The sequence below is a fragment of the Somniosus microcephalus genome, chromosome 13, assembly GCF_052327205.1.
Source record: "Somniosus microcephalus isolate GS21.2 chromosome 13, FLI_Smic_1.0, whole genome shotgun sequence".
NCBI lineage: Eukaryota > Metazoa > Chordata > Chondrichthyes > Squaliformes > Somniosidae > Somniosus > Somniosus microcephalus.
The window spans coordinates 39,651,406-39,673,688 of record NC_140999.1 but is presented as its reverse complement, the minus strand read 5'-3'; the positions used below and the strand labels follow the sequence as shown (position 1 = coordinate 39,673,688).

Sequence of the window (22,283 nt, the reverse complement as noted above, 5' to 3'; positions counted from 1 at the left end):
CACCTTAAGAGATGTACTACTTTCTCTGGCTGCTGTATACATAATACCGGTGGTGACCACCGGTATATAAGCACTGTGTAGTAAGATTGTATTTAGTATAGTCCTGACCTCCAACCAGTAAAGACCTGTTGATATTTAATCTTGTAGTCTGTGTGTTATTAATTACCACTAGAACACACAGACTTAACACTGACTGTCCCTGTTACTCACACAGTAACTCGCTGATACCCTGTCTGTCCTTGTAGCTCACACACAGTAACTCGCTGGTACCCTGACTGTCCCTGTAACTCACACACAGTAACTCGCTGATACCCTGACTGTCCCTGTAACTCACTCACAGTAACTCGCTGATACCCTGACTGTCCCTGTAACTCACACACAGTAACTTGCTGATAACCTGACTGTCCCTGTAACTCACTCACAGTAACTCGCTGATACCCTGACTGTCCCTGTAACTCACACACATTAACTCGCTGATATCCTGACTGTCCCTGTAACTCACACAGTAACTCGCTGATACCCGGACTGTCCCTGTAACTCACACAGTAACTCACTGATACCCTGACTGTCCCTGTAACTCACACAGTAACTCGCTGATACCCTGACTGTCCCTGTAACTCGCACAGTAACTCGCTGATACCCTGACTGTCCCTGTTACTCACTCACAGTAACTCGCTGATACCCTGACTGTCCCTGTAACTCACTCACAGTAACTCTCTGGGACCCTCACTGGCCCTGTAACTCATTCACAGTAACTCGCTGGAACCCTGACTGTCCCTGTAACTCACAAAGTAACTCGCTGATACCCTGACTGTCCCTGTAACTCATACAGTAACTCGCTGATACCCTGACTGTCCCTGTTACTCACCCAGTTACTCAATGATACCCTGACTGTTGCTGTAACTCACACAGTAACTCGCTGATACCCTGACTGTCCCTGTAACTCACACAGTAACTCACTGATACCCTGACTGTCCCTGTTACTCACAGAATAAATCACCGATACCCTGACTGTTCCTGTAATTCAGACAGTAACTCGCTGATACCCTGACTGTCCCTGTAACTCACACACAGTAACTTGCTGATAACCTGACTGTCCCTGTAACTCACTCACAGTAACTCGCTGATACCCTGACTGTCCCTGTAACTCACACACATTAACTCGCTGATACCCGGACTGTCCCTGTAACTCACACAGTAACTCACTGATACCCTGACTGTCCCTGTAACTCACACAGTAACTCGCTGATACCCTGACTGTCCCTGTAACTCGCACAGTAACTCGCTGATACCCTGACTGTCCCTGTTACTCACTCGCAGTAACTCGCTGATACCCTGACTGTCTCTGTAACTCACTCACAGTAACTCTCTGGGACCCTCACTGGCCCTGTAACTCATTCACAGTAACTCGCTTGAACCCTGACTGTCCCTGTAACTCACAAAGTAACTCGCTGATACCCTGACTGTCCCTGTAACTCATACAGTAACTCGCTGATACCCTGACTGTCCCTGTTACTCACCCAGTAACTCAATCATACCCTGACTGTTGCTTTAAATCACACAGTAACTCGCTGATACCCTGACTGTCCCTGTAACTCACACAGTAACTCATTGATACCCTGACTGTCCCTGTAACTCACTGATACTCTGACTGTCACTGTTACTCACACAGTAACTCGCTGATACCCTGACTGTCCCTGTAACTCACACAGTAACTCGCTGATACCCTGACTGTCCGTGTAACTCACACTGTAACTCGCTGATATCCTGACTGTCCCTGTTACTCACACATTAACTCACTGATACCCTGACTGTCCCTGCAACTCACACAGTAACTCGCTGATACCCTGACTGTCCCTGTTACTCACACATTAACTCACTGATACCCTGACTGTCCCTGCTACTCACACTGTAACTCGCTGATATCCTGACTGTCCCTTTTACTCACACATTAACTCACTGATACCCTGACTGTCCCTGCAACTCACACAGTAACTCACTGATACCCTGACTGTCCCTGTAACTCACACAGTAACTCGCTGATACCCTGACTGTCCCTGTTACTCACACAGTAACTCGCTGATACCCTGACTGTCTCTGTAACTCACACAGTAACTCGCTGATACTCTGACTGTCTCTTTAACTCACACAGTAACTCGCTGATACCCTGACTGTCCCTGTAACTCACCCAGTAACTCGCTGATACCCTGACTGTCCCTGTAACACACTCACAGTAACTCTCTGGGACCGTCACTGGCCCTGTAACTCATTCACAGTACCTCGCTGGAACCCTGACTGTCCCTGTTACTCACACATCAATTCGCTGGAACCCTGACTGTCCCTGTAACTCACACAGTAACTCGCTGATTCACTGACTGTCCCTGTAACTCACACACAGTAACTCGCTGATATCCTGACTGTCCCTGTAACTCACGCAGTAACTCGCTGATACCCGGACTGTCCCTGTAACTCACACAGAAACTCGCTGATACCCTGACTGTCCCTGCAACTCACACACAGTAACTCACTGATACCCTGACTCTCCCTGTTACTCACTCACAGTAACTCGCTGATACCCTGACTGTCCCTGTAACTCACTCACAGTAACTCACTGATACCCTGACTATCCCTGTTACTCACTCACAGCAACTCGCTGATACCCTGACTGTCCCTGTAACTGACACAGTAACTCGCTGATACCCTGACTGTCCCTGTAACTCATACAGTAACTCGCTGATACCCTGACTGTCCCTGTTACTCACCCAGTAACTCACTGATACCCTGACTGTTCCTGTAACTCATACAGTAACTCGCTGATACCCTGAGTGTCCCTGTAACTCACACAGTAACTCGCTGATACCCTGACTGTGGTGTATGCAACCTGTTCCACCTTAAGAGAACTTAAGCCTGTTCCACCTTAAGAGATGTACTACTTTCTCTGGCTGCTGTATACATAATACCGGTGGTGACCACCGGTATATAAGCACTGTGTAGTAAGATTGTATTTAGTATAGTCCTGACCTCCAACCAGTAAAGACCTGTTGATATTTAATCTTGTAGTCTGTGTGTTATTAATTACCACTAGAACACACAGACTTAACACTGACTGTCCCTGTTACTCACACAGTAACTCGCTGATACCCTGTCTGTCCTTGTAGCTCACACACAGTAACTCGCTGGTACCCTGACTGTCCCTGTAACTCACACACAGTAACTCGCTGATACCCTGACTGTCCCTGTAACTCACACACAGTAACTCGCTGATATCCTGACTGTCCTTGTAACTCACACACAGTAACTCGCTGGTACCCTGACTGTCCCTGTAACTCACACACAGTAACTCGCTGATATCCTGACTGTCCTTGTAACTCACACACAGTAACTCGCTGGTACCCTGACTGTCCCTGTAACTCACACACAGTAACTTGCTGATAACCTGACTGTCCCTGTAACTCACTCACAGTAACTCGCTGATACCCTGACTGTCCCTGTAACTCACACACATTAACTCGCTGATATCCTGACTGTCCCTGTAACTCACACAGTAACTCGCTGATACCCGGACTGTCCCTGTAACTCACACAGTAACTCACTGATACCCTGACTGTCCCTGTAACTCACACAGTAACTCGCTGATACCCTGACTGTCCCTGTAACTCGCACAGTAACTCGCTGATACCCTGACTGTCCCTGTTACTCACTCACAGTAACTCGCTGATACCCTGACTGTCCCTGTAACTCACTCACAGTAACTCTCTGGGACCCTCACTGGCCCTGTAACTCATTCACAGTAACTCGCTGGAACCCTGACTGTCCCTGTAACTCACAAAGTAACTCGCTGATACCCTGACTGTCCCTGTAACTCATACAGTAACTCGCTGATACCCTGACTGTCCCTGTTACTCACCCAGTTACTCAATGATACCCTGACTGTTGCTGTAACTCACACAGTAACTCGCTGATACCCTGACTGTCCCTGTAACTCACACAGTAACTCACTGATACCCTGACTGTCCCTGTTACTCACAGAATAAATCACCGATACCCTGACTGTTCCTGTAATTCAGACAGTAACTCACTGATACCCTGACTGTCCCTGTAACTCACACACAGTAACTTGCTGATAACCTGACTGTCCCTGTAACTCACTCACAGTAACTCGCTGATACCCTGACTGTCCCTGTAACTCACACACATTAACTCGCTGATACCCGGACTGTCCCTGTAACTCACACAGAAACTCACTGATACCCTGACTGTCCCTGTAACTCACACAGTAACTCGCTGATACCCTGACTGTCCCTGTAACTCGCACAGTAACTCGCTGATACCCTGACTGTCCCTGTTACTCACTCGTAACTCGCTGATACCCTGACTGTCCCTGTAACTCATACAGTAACTCGCTGATACCCTGACTGTCCCTGTTACTCACCCAGTAACTCAATCATACCCTGACTGTTGCTTTAAATCACACAGTAACTCGCTGATACCCTGACTGTCCCTGTAACTCACACAGTAACTCATTGATACCCTGACTGTCCCTGTTACTCACAGAATAACTCACCGATACCCTGACTGTTCCTGTAACTCAGACAGTAACTCGCTGATACCCTGACTGTCCCTGTAACACACACAGCAACTCGCTGATACCCTGACTGTCCCTGTTACTCACACAGTGACTCGCTGATACCCTGACTGTCCCTGTAACTCACACAGTAACTCACTGATACCCTGACTGTCACTGTTACTCACACAGTAACTCACTGGAACCCTGACTCTCCCTGTAACTCACACAGTAACTCGCTGATACCCTGACTGTCCCTGTAACTCACACTGTAACTCGCTGATATCCTGACTGTCGCTGTTACTCACACATTAACTCACTGATACCCTGACTGTCCCTGCAACTCACACAGTAACTCGCTGATACCCTGACTGTCCCTGTTACTCACACATTAACTCACTGATACCCTGACTGTCCCTGCAACTCGCTGATATCCTGACTGTCCCTGTTACTCACACATTAACTCACTGATTCCCTGACTGTCCCTGCAACTCACACAGTAACTCACTGATATCCTGACTGTCCCTGTAACTCACACAGTGACTCGCTGATACCCTGACTGTCCCTGTTATTCACACAGTAACTCAATGATACCCTGACTGTCCCTGTAACTCACACAGTAACTCGCTGATACCCTGACTGTCCCTGTAACTCACACAGTAACTCGCTGATACCCTGACTGTCTCTGTAACTCACACAGTAACTCGCTGATACCCTGACTGTCTCTTTAACTCACACAGTAACTCGCTGGTACCCTGACTGTCCCTGTAACTCACCCAGTAACTCGCTGATACCCTGACTGTCCCTGTAACACACTCACAGTAACTCTCTGGGACCGTCACTGTCCCTGTAACTCAGACAGTAACTCGCTGATACCCTGACTGTCCCTGTAACTCACACAGTAACTCGCTGATACCCTGACTGTCCCTGTAACTCACACAGTAACTCACTGATACCCTGACTGTCCCTGTAATTCACACAGAAACTCGCTGATACCCTGACTGTCCCTGTAACTCACACAGTAACTCACTGATACCCTGACTGTCACTGTTACTCACACAGTAACTCGCTGATACCCTGACTGTCCCTGTAACTCACACAGTAACTCGCTGATACCCTGACTGTCCCTGCTACTCACACTGTAACTCGCTGATATCCTGACTGTCCCTTTTACTCACACATTAACTCACTGATACCCTGACTGTCCCTGCAACTCACACAGTAACTCACTGATACCCTGACTGTCCCTGTAACTCACACAGTAACTCGCTGATACCCTGACTGTCCCTGTAACTCACACAGTAACTCGCTGATACCCTGACTGTTTCTGTAACTCACACAGTAACTCGCTGATACTCTGACTGTCTCTTTAACTCACACAGTAACTCGCTGATACCCTGACTGTCCCTGTAACTCACCCAGTAACTCGCTGATACCCTGACTGTCCCTGTAACACACTCACAGTAACTCTCTGGGACCGTCACTGGCCCTGTAACTCATTCACAGTACCTCGCTGGAACCCTGACTGTCCCTGTTACTCACACATCAATTCGCTGGAACCCTGACTGTCCCTGTAACTCACACAGTAACTCGCTGATTCACTGACTGTCCCTGTAACTCACACACAGTAACTAGCTGATACCCTGACTGTCCCTGTAACTCACACACAGTAACTCGCTGATATCCTGACTGTCCCTGTAACTCACGCAGTAACTCGCTGATACCCGGACTGTCCCTGTAACTCACACAGAAACTCGCTGATACCCTGACTGTCCCTGCAACTCACACACAGTAACTCACTGATACCCTGACTCTCCCTGTTACTCACTCACAGTAACTCGCTGATAACCTGACTGTCCCTGTAACTCACTCACAGTAACTCACTGATACCCTGACTATCCCTGTTACTCACTCACAGCAACTCGCTGATACCCTGACTGTCCCTGTAACTGACACAGTAACTCGCTGATACCCTGACTGTCCCTGTAACTCATACAGTAACTCGCTGATACCCTGACTGTCCCTGTAACTGACACAGTAACTCGCTGATACCCTGACTGTCCCTGTAACTCATACAGTAACTCACTGATACCCTGACTGTTCCTGTAACTCATACAGTAACTCGCTGATACCCTTAGTGTCCCTGTAACTCACACAGTAACTCGCTGATACCCTGACTGTGGTGTATGCAACCTGTTCCACCTTAAGAGAACTTAAGCCTGTTCCACCTTAAGAGATGTACTACTTTCTCTGGCTGCTGTATACATAATACCGGTGGTGACCACTGGTATATAAGCACTGTGTAGTAAGATTGTATTTAGTATAGTCCTGACCTCCAACCAGTAAAGACCTGTTGATATTTAATCTTGTAGTCTGTGTGTTATTAATTACCACTAGAACACACAGACTTAACACTGACTGTCCCTGTTACTCACACAGTAACTCGCTGATATCCTGATTGTCCCTGTAACTCACACACAGTAACTCGCTGGTACCCTGACTGTCCCTGTAACTCACACACAGTAACTCGCTGATACCCTGACTGTCCCTGTAACTCACTCACAGTAACTCGCTGATACCCTGACTGTCCCTGTAACTCACACACAGTAACTTGCTGATAACCTGACTGTCCCTGTAACTCACTCACAGTAACTCGCTGATACCCTGACTGTCCCTGTAACTCACACACATTAACTCGCTGATATCCTGACTGTCCCTGTAACTCACACAGTAACTCGCTGATACCCGGACTGTCCCTGTAACTCACACAGTAACTCACTGATACCCTGACTGTCCCTGTAACTCACACAGTAACTCGCTGATACCCTGACTGTCCCTGTAACTCGCACAGTAACTCGCTGATACCCTGACTGTCCCTGTTACTCACTCACAGTAACTCGCTGATACCCTGACTGTCCCTGTAACTCACTCACAGTAACTCTCTGGGACCCTCACTGGCCCTGTAACTCATTCACAGTAACTCGCTGGAACCCTGACTGTCCCTGTAACTCATACAGTAACTCGCTGATACCCTGACTGTCCCTGTTACTCACCCAGTTACTCAATGATACCCTGACTGTTGCTGTAACTCACACAGTAACTCGCTGATACCCTGACTGTCCCTGTAACTCACACAGTAACTCACTGATACCCTGACTGTCCCTGTTACTCACAGAATAAATCACCGATACCCTGACTGTTCCTGTAATTCATACAGTAATTCGCTGATACCCTGACTGTCCCTGTAACTCACACACAGTAACTTGCTGATAACCTGACTGTCCCTGTAACTCACTCATAGTAACTCGCTGATACCCTGACTGTCCCTGTAACTCACACACATTAACTCGCTGATACCCGGACTGTCCCTGTAACTCACACAGTAACTCACTGATACCCTGACTGTCCCTGTAACTCACACAGTAACTCGCTGATACCCTGACTGTCCCTGTAACTCGCACAGTAACTCGCTGATACCCTGACTGTCCCTGTTACTCACTCGCAGTAACTCGCTGATACCCTGACTGTCTGCAACTCACTCACAGTAACTCTCTGGGACCCTCACTGGCCCTGTAACTCATTCACAGTAACTCGCTGGAACCCTGACTGTCCCTGTAACTCACAAAGTAACTCGCTGATACCCTGACTGTCCCTGTAACTCATACAGTAACTCGCTGATACCCTGACTGTCCCTGTTACTCACCCAGTAACTCAATCATACCCTGACTGTTGCTTTAAATCACACAGTAACTCGCTGATACCCTGACTGTCCCTGTAACTCACACAGTAACTCATTGATACCCTGACTGTCCCTGTTACTCACAGAATAACTCACCGATACCCTGACTGTTCCTGTAACTCAGACAGTAACTCGCTGATACCCTGACTGTCCCTGTAACTCACACAGCAACTCGCTGATACCCTGACTGTCCCTGTTACTCACACAGTGACTCGCTGATACCCTGACTGTCACTGTTACTCACACAGTAACTCGCTAATACCCTGACTGTCCCTGTAACTCACACAGTAACTCACTGATACCCTGACTGCCCCTGTAATTCACACAGTAACTCGCTGGAACCCTGACTCTCCCTGTAACTCACACAGTAACTCGCTGATACCCTGACTGTCCCTGTAACTCACACTGTAACTCGCTGGTATCCTGACTGTCGCTGTTACTCACACATTAACTCACTGATACCCTGACTGTCCCTGCAACTCACACAGTAACTCGCTGATACCCTGACTGTCCCTGTTACTCACACATTAACTCACTGATACCCTGACTGTCCCTGCAACTCGCTGATACCCTGACTGTCCCTGTTACTCACACATTAACTCACTGATTCCCTGACTGTCCCTGCAACTCACACAGTAACTCACTGATACCCTGACTGTCCCTGTAACTCACACAGTGACTCGCTGATACCCTGACTGTCCCTGTTATTCACACAGTAACTCACTGATACCCTGACTGTCCCTGTAACTCACACAGTAACTCGCTGATACCCTGACTGTCCCTGTAACTCACACAGTAACTCGCTGATACCCTGACTGTCTCTGTAACTCACACAGTAACTTGCTGATACCCTGACTGTCTCTTTAACTCACACAGTAACTCGCTGGTACCCTGACTGTCCCTGTAACTCACCCAGTAACTCGCTGATACCCTGACTGTCCCTGTAACACACTCACAGTAACTCTCTGGGACCGTCACTGGCCCTGTAACTCATTCACAGTACCTCGCTGGAACCCTGACTGTCCCTGTAACTCACACAGTAACTCGCTGATACCCTGACTGTCCCTGTAACTCACACACAGTAACTCGCTGATACCCTGACTGTCCCTGTAACTCACACACAGTAACTCGCTGATATCCTGACTGTCCTTGTAACTCACACACAGTAACTCGCTGGTACCCTGACTGTCCCTGTAACTCACACACAGTAACTTGCTGATAACCTGACTGTCCCTGTAACTCACTCACAGTAACTCGCTGATACCCTGACTGTCCCTGTAACTCACACACATTAACTCGCTGATATCCTGACTGTCCCTGTAACTCACACAGTAACTCGCTGATACCCGGACTGTCCCTGTAACTCACACAGTAACTCACTGATACCCTGACTGTCCCTGTAACTCACACAGTAACTCGCTGATACCCTGACTGTCCCTGTAACTCGCACAGTAACTCGCTGATACCCTGACTGTCCCTGTTACTCACTCACAGTAACTCGCTGATACCCTGACTGTCCCTGTAACTCACTCACAGTAACTCTCTGGGACCCTCACTGGCCCTGTAACTCATTCACAGTAACTCGCTGGAACCCTGACTGTCCCTGTAACTCACAAAGTAACTCGCTGATACCCTGACTGTCCCTGTAACTCATACAGTAACTCGCTGATACCCTGACTGTCCCTGTTACTCACCCAGTTACTCAATGATACCCTGACTGTTGCTGTAACTCACACAGTAACTCGCTGATACCCTGACTGTCCCTGTAACTCACACAGTAACTCACTGATACCCTGACTGTCCCTGTTACTCACAGAATAAATCACCGATACCCTGACTGTTCCTGTAATTCAGACAGTAACTCACTGATACCCTGACTGTCCCTGTAACTCACACACAGTAACTTGCTGATAACCTGACTGTCCCTGTAACTCACTCACAGTAACTCGCTGATACCCTGACTGTCCCTGTAACTCACACACATTAACTCGCTGATACCCGGACTGTCCCTGTAACTCACACAGAAACTCACTGATACCCTGACTGTCCCTGTAACTCACACAGTAACTCGCTGATACCCTGACTGTCCCTGTAACTCGCACAGTAACTCGCTGATACCCTGACTGTCCCTGTTACTCACTCGTAACTCGCTGATACCCTGACTGTCCCTGTAACTCATACAGTAACTCGCTGATACCCTGACTGTCCCTGTTACTCACCCAGTAACTCAATCATACCCTGACTGTTGCTTTAAATCACACAGTAACTCGCTGATACCCTGACTGTCCCTGTAACTCACACAGTAACTCATTGATACCCTGACTGTCCCTGTTACTCACAGAATAACTCACCGATACCCTGACTGTTCCTGTAACTCAGACAGTAACTCGCTGATACCCTGACTGTCCCTGTAACACACACAGCAACTCGCTGATACCCTGACTGTCCCTGTTACTCACACAGTGACTCGCTGATACCCTGACTGTCCCTGTAACTCACACAGTAACTCACTGATACCCTGACTGTCACTGTTACTCACACAGTAACTCACTGGAACCCTGACTCTCCCTGTAACTCACACAGTAACTCGCTGATACCCTGACTGTCCCTGTAACTCACACTGTAACTCGCTGATATCCTGACTGTCGCTGTTACTCACACATTAACTCACTGATACCCTGACTGTCCCTGCAACTCACACAGTAACTCGCTGATACCCTGACTGTCCCTGTTACTCACACATTAACTCACTGATACCCTGACTGTCCCTGCAACTCGCTGATATCCTGACTGTCCCTGTTACTCACACATTAACTCACTGATTCCCTGACTGTCCCTGCAACTCACACAGTAACTCACTGATACCCTGACTGTCCCTGTAACTCACACAGTGACTCGCTGATACCCTGACTGTCCCTGTTATTCACACAGTAACTCAATGATACCCTGACTGTCCCTGTAACTCACACAGTAACTCGCTGATACCCTGACTGTCCCTGTAACTCACACAGTAACTCGCTGATACCCTGACTGTCTCTGTAACTCACACAGTAACTCGCTGATACCCTGACTGTCTCTTTAACTCACACAGTAACTCGCTGGTACCCTGACTGTCCCTGTAACTCACCCAGTAACTCGCTGATACCCTGACTGTCCCTGTAACACACTCACAGTAACTCTCTGGGACCGTCACTGTCCCTGTAACTCAGACAGTAACTCGCTGATACCCTGACTGTCCCTGTAACTCACACAGTAACTCGCTGATACCCTGACTGTCCCTGTAACTCACACAGTAACTCACTGATACCCTGACTGTCCCTGTAATTCACACAGAAACTCGCTGATACCCTGACTGTCCCTGTAACTCACACAGTAACTCACTGATACCCTGACTGTCACTGTTACTCACACAGTAACTCGCTGATACCCTGACTGTCCCTGTAACTCACACAGTAACTCGCTGATACCCTGACTGTCCGTGTAACTCACACTGTAACTCGCTGATATCCTGACTGTCCCTGTTACTCACACATTAACTCACTGATACCCTGACTGTCCCTGCAACTCACACAGTAACTCGCTGATACCCTGACTGTCCCTGTTACTCACACATTAACTCACTGATACCCTGACTGTCCCTGCTACTCACACTGTAACTCGCTGATATCCTGACTGTCCCTTTTACTCACACATTAACTCACTGATACCCTGACTGTCCCTGCAACTCACACAGTAACTCACTGATACCCTGACTGTCCCTGTAACTCACACAGTAACTCGCTGATACCCTGACTGTCCCTGTAACTCACACAGTAACTCGCTGATACCCTGACTGTTTCTGTAACTCACACAGTAACTCGCTGATACTCTGACTGTCTCTTTAACTCACACAGTAACTCGCTGATACCCTGACTGTCCCTGTAACTCACCCAGTAACTCGCTGATACCCTGACTGTCCCTGTAACACACTCACAGTAACTCTCTGGGACCGTCACTGGCCCTGTAACTCATTCACAGTACCTCGCTGGAACCCTGACTGTCCCTGTTACTCACACATCAATTCGCTGGAACCCTGACTGTCCCTGTAACTCACACAGTAACTCGCTGATTCACTGACTGTCCCTGTAACTCACACACAGTAACTAGCTGATACCCTGACTGTCCCTGTAACTCACACACAGTAACTCGCTGATATCCTGACTGTCCCTGTAACTCACGCAGTAACTCGCTGATACCCGGACTGTCCCTGTAACTCACACAGAAACTCGCTGATACCCTGACTGTCCCTGCAACTCACACACAGTAACTCACTGATACCCTGACTCTCCCTGTTACTCACTCACAGTAACTCGCTGATAACCTGACTGTCCCTGTAACTCACTCACAGTAACTCACTGATACCCTGACTATCCCTGTTACTCACTCACAGCAACTCGCTGATACCCTGACTGTCCCTGTAACTGACACAGTAACTCGCTGATACCCTGACTGTCCCTGTAACTCATACAGTAACTCGCTGATACCCTGACTGTCCCTGTAACTGACACAGTAACTCGCTGATACCCTGACTGTCCCTGTAACTCATACAGTAACTCACTGATACCCTGACTGTTCCTGTAACTCATACAGTAACTCGCTGATACCCTTAGTGTCCCTGTAACTCACACAGTAACTCGCTGATACCCTGACTGTGGTGTATGCAACCTGTTCCACCTTAAGAGAACTTAAGCCTGTTCCACCTTAAGAGATGTACTACTTTCTCTGGCTGCTGTATACATAATACCGGTGGTGACCACTGGTATATAAGCACTGTGTAGTAAGATTGTATTTAGTATAGTCCTGACCTCCAACCAGTAAAGACCTGTTGATATTTAATCTTGTAGTCTGTGTGTTATTAATTACCACTAGAACACACAGACTTAACACTGACTGTCCCTGTTACTCACACAGTAACTCGCTGATATCCTGACTGTCCCTGTAACTCACACACAGTAACTCGCTGGTACCCTGACTGTCCCTGTAACTCACACACAGTAACTCGCTGATACCCTGACTGTCCCTGTAACTCACTCACAGTAACTCGCTGATACCCTGACTGTCCCTGTAACTCACACACAGTAACTTGCTGATAACCTGACTGTCCCTGTAACTCACTCACAGTAACTCGCTGATACCCTGACTGTCCCTGTAACTCACACACATTAACTCGCTGATATCCTGACTGTCCCTGTAACTCACACAGTAACTCGCTGATACCCGGACTGTCCCTGTAACTCACACAGTAACTCACTGATACCCTGACTGTCCCTGTAACTCACACAGTAACTCGCTGATACCCTGACTGTCCCTGTAACTCGCACAGTAACTCGCTGATACCCTGACTGTCCCTGTTACTCACTCACAGTAACTCGCTGATACCCTGACTGTCCCTGTAACTCACTCACAGTAACTCTCTGGGACCCTCACTGGCCCTGTAACTCATTCACAGTAACTCGCTGGAACCCTGACTGTCCCTGTAACTCATACAGTAACTCGCTGATACCCTGACTGTCCCTGTTACTCACCCAGTTACTCAATGATACCCTGACTGTTGCTGTAACTCACACAGTAACTCGCTGATACCCTGACTGTCCCTGTAACTCACACAGTAACTCACTGATACCCTGACTGTCCCTGTTACTCACAGAATAAATCACCGATACCCTGACTGTTCCTGTAATTCATACAGTAATTCGCTGATACCCTGACTGTCCCTGTAACTCACACACAGTAACTTGCTGATAACCTGACTGTCCCTGTAACTCACTCATAGTAACTCGCTGATACCCTGACTGTCCCTGTAACTCACACACATTAACTCGCTGATACCCGGACTGTCCCTGTAACTCACACAGTAACTCACTGATACCCTGACTGTCCCTGTAACTCACACAGTAACTCGCTGATACCCTGACTGTCCCTGTAACTCGCACAGTAACTCGCTGATACCCTGACTGTCCCTGTTACTCACTCGCAGTAACTCGCTGATACCCTGACTGTCTGCAACTCACTCACAGTAACTCTCTGGGACCCTCACTGGCCCTGTAACTCATTCACAGTAACTCGCTGGAACCCTGACTGTCCCTGTAACTCACAAAGTAACTCGCTGATACCCTGACTGTCCCTGTAACTCATACAGTAACTCGCTGATACCCTGACTGTCCCTGTTACTCACCCAGTAACTCAATCATACCCTGACTGTTGCTTTAAATCACACAGTAACTCGCTGATACCCTGACTGTCCCTGTAACTCACACAGTAACTCATTGATACCCTGACTGTCCCTGTTACTCACAGAATAACTCACCGATACCCTGACTGTTCCTGTAACTCAGACAGTAACTCGCTGATACCCTGACTGTCCCTGTAACTCACACAGCAACTCGCTGATACCCTGACTGTCCCTGTTACTCACACAGTGACTCGCTGATACCCTGACTGTCACTGTTACTCACACAGTAACTCGCTAATACCCTGACTGTCCCTGTAACTCACACAGTAACTCACTGATACCCTGACTGCCCCTGTAATTCACACAGTAACTCGCTGGAACCCTGACTCTCCCTGTAACTCACACAGTAACTCGCTGATACCCTGACTGTCCCTGTAACTCACACTGTAACTCGCTGGTATCCTGACTGTCGCTGTTACTCACACATTAACTCACTGATACCCTGACTGTCCCTGCAACTCACACAGTAACTCGCTGATACCCTGACTGTCCCTGTTACTCACACATTAACTCACTGATACCCTGACTGTCCCTGCAACTCGCTGATACCCTGACTGTCCCTGTTACTCACACATTAACTCACTGATTCCCTGACTGTCCCTGCAACTCACACAGTAACTCACTGATACCCTGACTGTCCCTGTAACTCACACAGTGACTCGCTGATACCCTGACTGTCCCTGTTATTCACACAGTAACTCACTGATACCCTGACTGTCCCTGTAACTCACACAGTAACTCGCTGATACCCTGACTGTCCCTGTAACTCACACAGTAACTCGCTGATACCCTGACTGTCTCTGTAACTCACACAGTAACTTGCTGATACCCTGACTGTCTCTTTAACTCACACAGTAACTCGCTGGTACCCTGACTGTCCCTGTAACTCACCCAGTAACTCGCTGATACCCTGACTGTCCCTGTAACACACTCACAGTAACTCTCTGGGACCGTCACTGGCCCTGTAACTCATTCACAGTACCTCGCTGGAACCCTGACTGTCCCTGTAACTCACACAGTAACTCGCTGATACCCTGACTGTCCCTGTAACTCACACACAGTAACTCGCTGATACCCTGACTGTCCCTGTAACTCACACACAGTAACTCGCTGATATCCTGACTGTCCTTGTAACTCACACACAGTAACTCGCTGGTACCCTGACTGTCCCTGTAACTCACACACAGTAACTCGCTGATTCCCTGACTGTCCCTGTAACTCACACACAGTAACTTGCTGATAACCTGACTGTCCCTGTAACTCACTCACAGTAACTCGCTGATACCCGGACTGTCCCTGTAACTCACACAGTAACTCGCTGATACGCTGACTGTCCCTGTAACTCGCACAGTAACTCGCTGATACCCTGACTGTCCCTGTTACTCACTCGCAGTAACTCGCTGATACCCTGACTGTCCCTGTAAGTCACTCACAGTAACTCTCTGGGACCCTCACTGGCCCTGTAACTCATTCACAGTAACTCGCTGGAACCCTGACTGTCCCTGTAACTCACAAAGTAACTCGCTGATACCCTGACTGTCCCTGTAACTCACTCACAGTAACTCACTTGTACTCTTGTTCACTCATGCTCAGCCACTCATTCGCACGCTCACTCCACACACATTCACACTCACTCAGGCACTCACATGTGCCAGTCACTCACGCTCATTCACTCACCCACTCACATACACATGCTGTCCCTCGGTCATTCGCTCACTATTGGGGCACAGCCCATACACCAGCCCTTCTAACATGAGAGCTCCCACTGGTTATGGATTTGCATGATGTGACTTGGGTGCTTGTGTGATTTGCTGCTCTAGCCTCTGCTCCCAAATACTGACAGTGAGTAGTGTTAAGTCCGTGAATGATTGAGACACGAACTAGCAGGAGTGAAAACAAACAGATCTTTACTGGTGAAAGGCAATAACGAAACTAAACAGCAGAGGCTCTCTAGCGCCTTTTATACAGGGGTGGTCACTGCCGGTACTGCAGTCTGAGACCAGTTATTCTCTTAAAGGTACATACACAACAATTCCTCCCCTTTTAGATAAACAGTACATAACATTCATTTAACAACTAAATGATAATGAATTACAATCACAATTACTGTTGCTAGATACATTGGTTAAGTTTAAGCAATTATAAGTTCAGTCTTTGAGGAGGCTTCCTGATTCTGTCTGGATAACGCCTCTTTGGGGTATCAGGTTCTTCTGGCAATGTTGAGTCAGAATCAATGTCGTTGTTTGGTTCATCTGCTTCCAATATTACCGGTTCTGCAGTAGCTGCAATTGGAATGTCGATTTCATTACCAGGTGTATCAGATCGTGGTGTGGAGTTGACGTTTTCCAGTGACTCTAGAATCTGGTCAGCATGGCGTCTTACAATGCTCTCCCCAACGTCCACGGTATACATGAGAGGTCCTTGTCGTGTACAAATCGTTCCTGGCTGCCATTTCTCAGTGCGGTAGTCCCGGGCCAAAACTGGTTGACCTATCTTAAAACTCCTGGTCGGCCTTTCATTCATATTCTGAAACTGCCTGTTCTCCACATCTCTTCGGACGTTTGGCTTAACCAAATCCAAGCGGCATTGTAGTCTTCGATTGAAGAACATCATGGCTGGAGTTTGGTTGGTAACCGCATGTGTCGCATTCCGGTAGGCAAACAAGAAGTTGTCCTCCTTGTGTTGTAGGGGTATATCTTCATTACACATTGCCTTGATAGCCTTCTTGAATGTTTGGACAAACCTCTCGGCCAATCCATTAGTGGCTGGATGATATGGGGCAGATGTGTAATGCTTAACACCATTGTTCTTTAAGAACCTCCGGAACTCTTCAGACACAAACTGTGGTCCATTGTCAGAGCAAATCTGTTCAGGCAGCCCATTCCTGGCGAATATGGTTCGTAAAACTGTGATAGTTTTTTCCGTGGTGGTTGAGGGCATTTTTATTACCTCTGGCCACTTTGAATGTGCATCCACCGCAATTAAAAACATTGAGTCCATGAAGGGACCAGCAAAATCAATGTGCACCCTTTGCCATGGAGATGAGGGCCACTCCCATGGATGCAGAGGAGCTTGTGGTGGGGTGTTTTGGACCTTCTGGCATCCTGCACAGCTCTTGGTCATCTCTTCGATTTCTCTATCGATTCCCGGCCACCACACAAACGCTCTGGCTAAGCTCTTCATTTTTACTCCACCCAGATGACCCTCATGAAGCTCATTGAGCACTCTATCCGTCAACTTAGGTGGAATTGCTACTCTGGATCCACACATCAAGGTTCCTCTGCACACTGACAGCTGTTCTCTTCTCGGCGAGAATGCTGGCAGCAGTGGTTCGCCATGTGCTGGCCATCCCTTCACCGTTAAATCATAGACCCGTGATAGTGTCGGGTCATTCCGTGTTTCCTTTTCTATGTTTGCATTCGTCACAGGGAGACATTCGACTATGGTCGAGTGGAATAACTCCATTGGATCCACTGCAAGGTCTTCTTCCATCGTCGGCAACGGTAGACGTGACAATCCATCAGCATTTCCATGCTGTTTAGTTCCTTTGTACTCGATGTCATATTGGTGTGCCCCTAGGAAAAGGGACCATCTCTGCAGCCGTTGTGCTGTCATTATCGGTACGCCCTTCTGAGGGTTGAAAATGTAGACAAGAGGTTGATGATCGGTTAGTAGAGTAAATTTTTGACCGTGCAGATAGTGATTGAACTTCTTCACCCCCCACACTAGGCTGAGGGCCTCTCTGTCAATCTGGGCGTAGTTACGCTCGGCAGAAGTTAACGAGCGTGACGCAAAAGCTATCGGCCTCTCCAAACCATCAAGGAATTTATGTGACAGTACCGCCCCAATGCCATAGGGAGACGCATCACACGCCAGCCTGATTGGCAGTGCTGGGTTGTAGTGAGCCAATACTTCCTTTGAAGTGATTAAGTCCTTACTCTTCTGAAAAGCACGCTTACAATCATCGCTCCATTTCCATGCTACCCCCGTTCGTAGCAGGACGTTCAGTGGGTGCAGAATTGTCAACAAATTCGGCAAAAACTTATGATAGTAATTCACCAACCTGAGGAATGACCTCAGTTGCGACACATTTTCAGGCGCTGGGGCCTTAACAACCGCTTCAATTTTGTCAGGGGACTTATGTAACCCCTCTTCATCAATCACGTGGCCACAATACGATATCTGTTTCTTAAAAAATTCGCACTTGGGGCGGTTGGCTCGCAGCCCATGTTCCCGTAGTCTAGTGAGCACCTGTTCTAGGTTGTTAAGGTGTTCACTGTCATCTTCACCTGTTACAAGGATGTCGTCCAAGTAACACTGAGTCCCCGGAATCCCTTGCAGGACTTGTTCCATCGCTCTTTGCCATATCGCCGGAGCCGATGCTACTCCGAATACCAATCGATGATACTGGTAAAGACCTTTGTGAGTGTTTATCGTGAGATACTTCCTAGAGGACTCTTCAACCTCCATCTGCAAATATGCTTGTGCTAGGTCAATTTTTGTAAAACGCTTCCCTCCAGACAGCGAGGCGAAGATGTCTTCTATCCTTGGAAGAGGATATTGTACTGTGCGAAGGACAGGGTTCACCGTCACCTTGAAATCCCCACAGATGCGAATCTTCCTTGGCTCTCCGGACTTATTGGTTAGCGTTTTCTTCATGACAGGAACGATGGGTGTCGCCCACTCGCTCCAGTCGACCTTAGACAACACGCCTGCCTTCTCCAGATTCTCCAGCTCTGCCTCGACGGCTGGGCGAATTGCATATGATACCGGTCTCGCTTTGAAAAACTTGGGAACTGCATTCTCTTCTATTTTTATCGAGGCGGTTACGCCTTTAAGCGTGCCCAGTTCTTGTTGAAATACCTCTTTGGCGTTAGCTAAGATTGTTGACAATCGTCCAGGAGTGACGTCTTCATCTTTTTTACCGTCCACCGTCATTGCATGAATGGAATGCCAATCTAAGTTTATCTTCCTGATCCATTCCCGTCCCAATAACGGTGGTCCACCATTTGGCAGTATGTAGAGATACAATTTCCGTATTTTCTTGCCATTGTATTCGACAGGCACCCTTATTTTTCCTCTGGGGTATACTTTTTGCCCCGTATACGTCGTCAAGACGATGGATGTCTCTCTCAAGGGTATGTGTGAAAATAGCCGCTCGTAGTCTCGTCGATTCATGACGGTTAGCGCTGATCCTGTATCCAATTCCATTTTAACTTGGGACCCTGCTATCGTGAGAGTGACACAAATGGTTCGGTGATCCTCTTTTGCGATTACATTGTGAAGTTTGAGACAGCTTAGTCTCCTGTTTCTGGATTCACTATCGCTCATCTGGTCTTCGGAACTACTGTCCGTCATCTTTTGTACTTTCTTGTACGGTTCCTTAGTAGCCTTTTTGTTGTCGCTGGTCTTCTTCCCAGACCTACAAACTCGTGCAATGTGTCCAATCTTCCCGCATTGTCTGCTTATTTTGTCTTTGGACCAGCAGTCCTTCTGGTCATGGTTAGTTCTGCCGCAGCGATAACATTTTGCAAATCCCCGTGTCATTTTGTGGGTGCCGTATTCCTGTGGTTTTTGTTGAATTTCTGCAGCTCCCCTGGCTGCTGCTTCATACGATACTGCCACGCTGAAAGCCTTATCTAGCGTCAGCTCTTTTTCTGAGAGTAACGTCTTCTGTGTTCCTTCACTCAAGAGTCCACAGACAAATTTGTCCCGTAGGGTATCTGCCAGTCCTGCTCCGAACTGGCAGTGCTTTGATAGCTTGTGTTGTTCCGTAAGATACTCAGCATTGCTCTCATCTTTGTGCTGAGTTCTCCTGTGGAATTTAAATCTTTCTGCTATCAACAGCGGTGCAGGGTTTAAGTGTTCCTGTAGGACAGCAACAATTTCGTTAAAACTCTTTGCCTTCGGTTTGGCTGGAGTAATCAGATCCCGCAATAGGCCGTACGTTCTAGCGCCCATTAAGTTTAGCAATATCGATGCCTTTTTCCCCTCCGCTATTTCGTTTGCCTCGAAATATACCTCGACTCTTTCCACATACGTGGTCCAGTCCTCTAATGTGTTATCAAAAGCAGTGATACAGCCAGTCTTCGGCATCTTGCAAATCTAAAATGGCGCCTCCCGCGCTTTGCCTTCTTCCCCGATTTAACAAAATGGCACCTCCCGCGCTTTGTCTTCTTCCCCGCTGTTGTTAGCGCTGCTTTCAACGGTTTCCTGCGCGTTAAATATTAATTCTTTTTCTTTTATTATCTTCCCGTCGTGGAGCGGACCCTCTGGGACACTTCCCTCCCTCTTCTGAGGTCCGAACGCTGCCCAGCTTCGAAACACCGGCCGCACCCTGTGTGCTCCACCCTCTCTCTCCTTGCTTCCCGACTCGCTGCCCGGCCCCGTTGAAAAGCCACCCGATCGAGCTTCAGCCCGCCGCAGCCCAGGAAGGATCAGAGCACTACCTGCCACCAGCCCGACTAGCTGGGAAACCACGGACCGAGGAACCCAGCCTGGCTCTGGAAAGTCGCTCCTGCAAGTTTTTAACCCGATGATTGATGGTCGACGCCCGTTTCTCGAGTTTCAATGGACTCTTTTTTTTTGTCTTTCTTCTGGCTCCGACCTTCAACAACGTCGTCGGAGCTGCTGCTGAGTTGCAGGTAAGTTCGTTTCTTACTTGTCGCCAGTGTTAAGTCCGTGAATGATTGAGACACGAACTAGCAGGAGTGAAAACAAACAGATCTTTACTGGTGAAAGGTAATAACGAAACTAAACAACAGAGGCTCTCTAGCACCTTTTATACAGCGGTGGTCACTGCCAGTACTGCAGTCTGAGACCAGTTATTCTCTTAAAGGTACATACACAACAAGTAGCTCACACTGACTCTCTGGTTTACACAGATGTGAACTGGGGCTCATCCACCCAGGCCATGACTTACCTGAATGCACTGCAGCACTCCATTCGCCTGTATGGAGTCGAAGATCACATCAAGAACTTCAGGTATGCACACTTCACAAGGGAGGGTTGAAAGAGGAGAGTGTTTGGTTACACCAGTCCAATGTACTATGTGTTACTGTACAAATCGCAGCAGGATTTACAGGACTGATGAACTTAGCACCTCATGCTGTCCAGCCGGTGAGTTTTAAACTGTTCACACTTCAATATTCAAAACATACCTTCTGATGGTGCTGGCAGGAGTAACAGTGCGATTGGGTATAATGTTAAATAGAATTGCAGAAGTGTGGTAAACCACTGTTTGTATTCCTGTTTGTCCTGTTTGTATTCCACTGTGTACATGCCTGGACATGCCTCGGCTGACTCCTCCCACAGGTCCTAGTATAAAGGTGACTGCTCCCCAGCCCTTAGTATCATGGACCGGTCGACCACGCGAGGCAGACCTCCATTCTGTTGTTAATAAAAGCCTTTGGTTACTCTTCTAACTCTCAGTCTTTTATGAGTAATTGATAGCGCATCAATTTTATTAACAACATTTTTATAATGGAGAAGATCCTCACACCAGCATGCCTGGACTTAGATCATCGGGAGGCGGACTCATCCACCAAGTTTACTCACTGGCTTAAGTGTTTCGAAAAATTCCTGACCGCCTCCGAAGCAATCAAATCGGACGAGGACAAACTGGATGTCCTGACCTCCAAAGTGAACCACCGAGTGTACTCGGTCATCCAAGACGCGACCTCGTACGCGGACGCTATCAAGCTCCTCAA

General features: G+C 48.0%; 1 protein-coding gene across 1 annotated transcript in view; it reads left to right on the top strand.

The window, feature by feature from the left end:
- The window catches only part of LOC147108244 (solute carrier family 12 member 2-like), a 315,116-nt gene that overhangs the window by 114,708 nt on the left and 178,125 nt on the right, over window positions 1-22,283 (top strand). Inside the window, exon 15 of the mRNA XM_086004787.1 lies at window positions 21,459-21,558. Coding sequence (XP_085860913.1) covers window positions 21,459-21,558 — 100 coding nt within the window. The remainder of the gene's footprint in view (window positions 1-21,458; window positions 21,559-22,283) is intronic.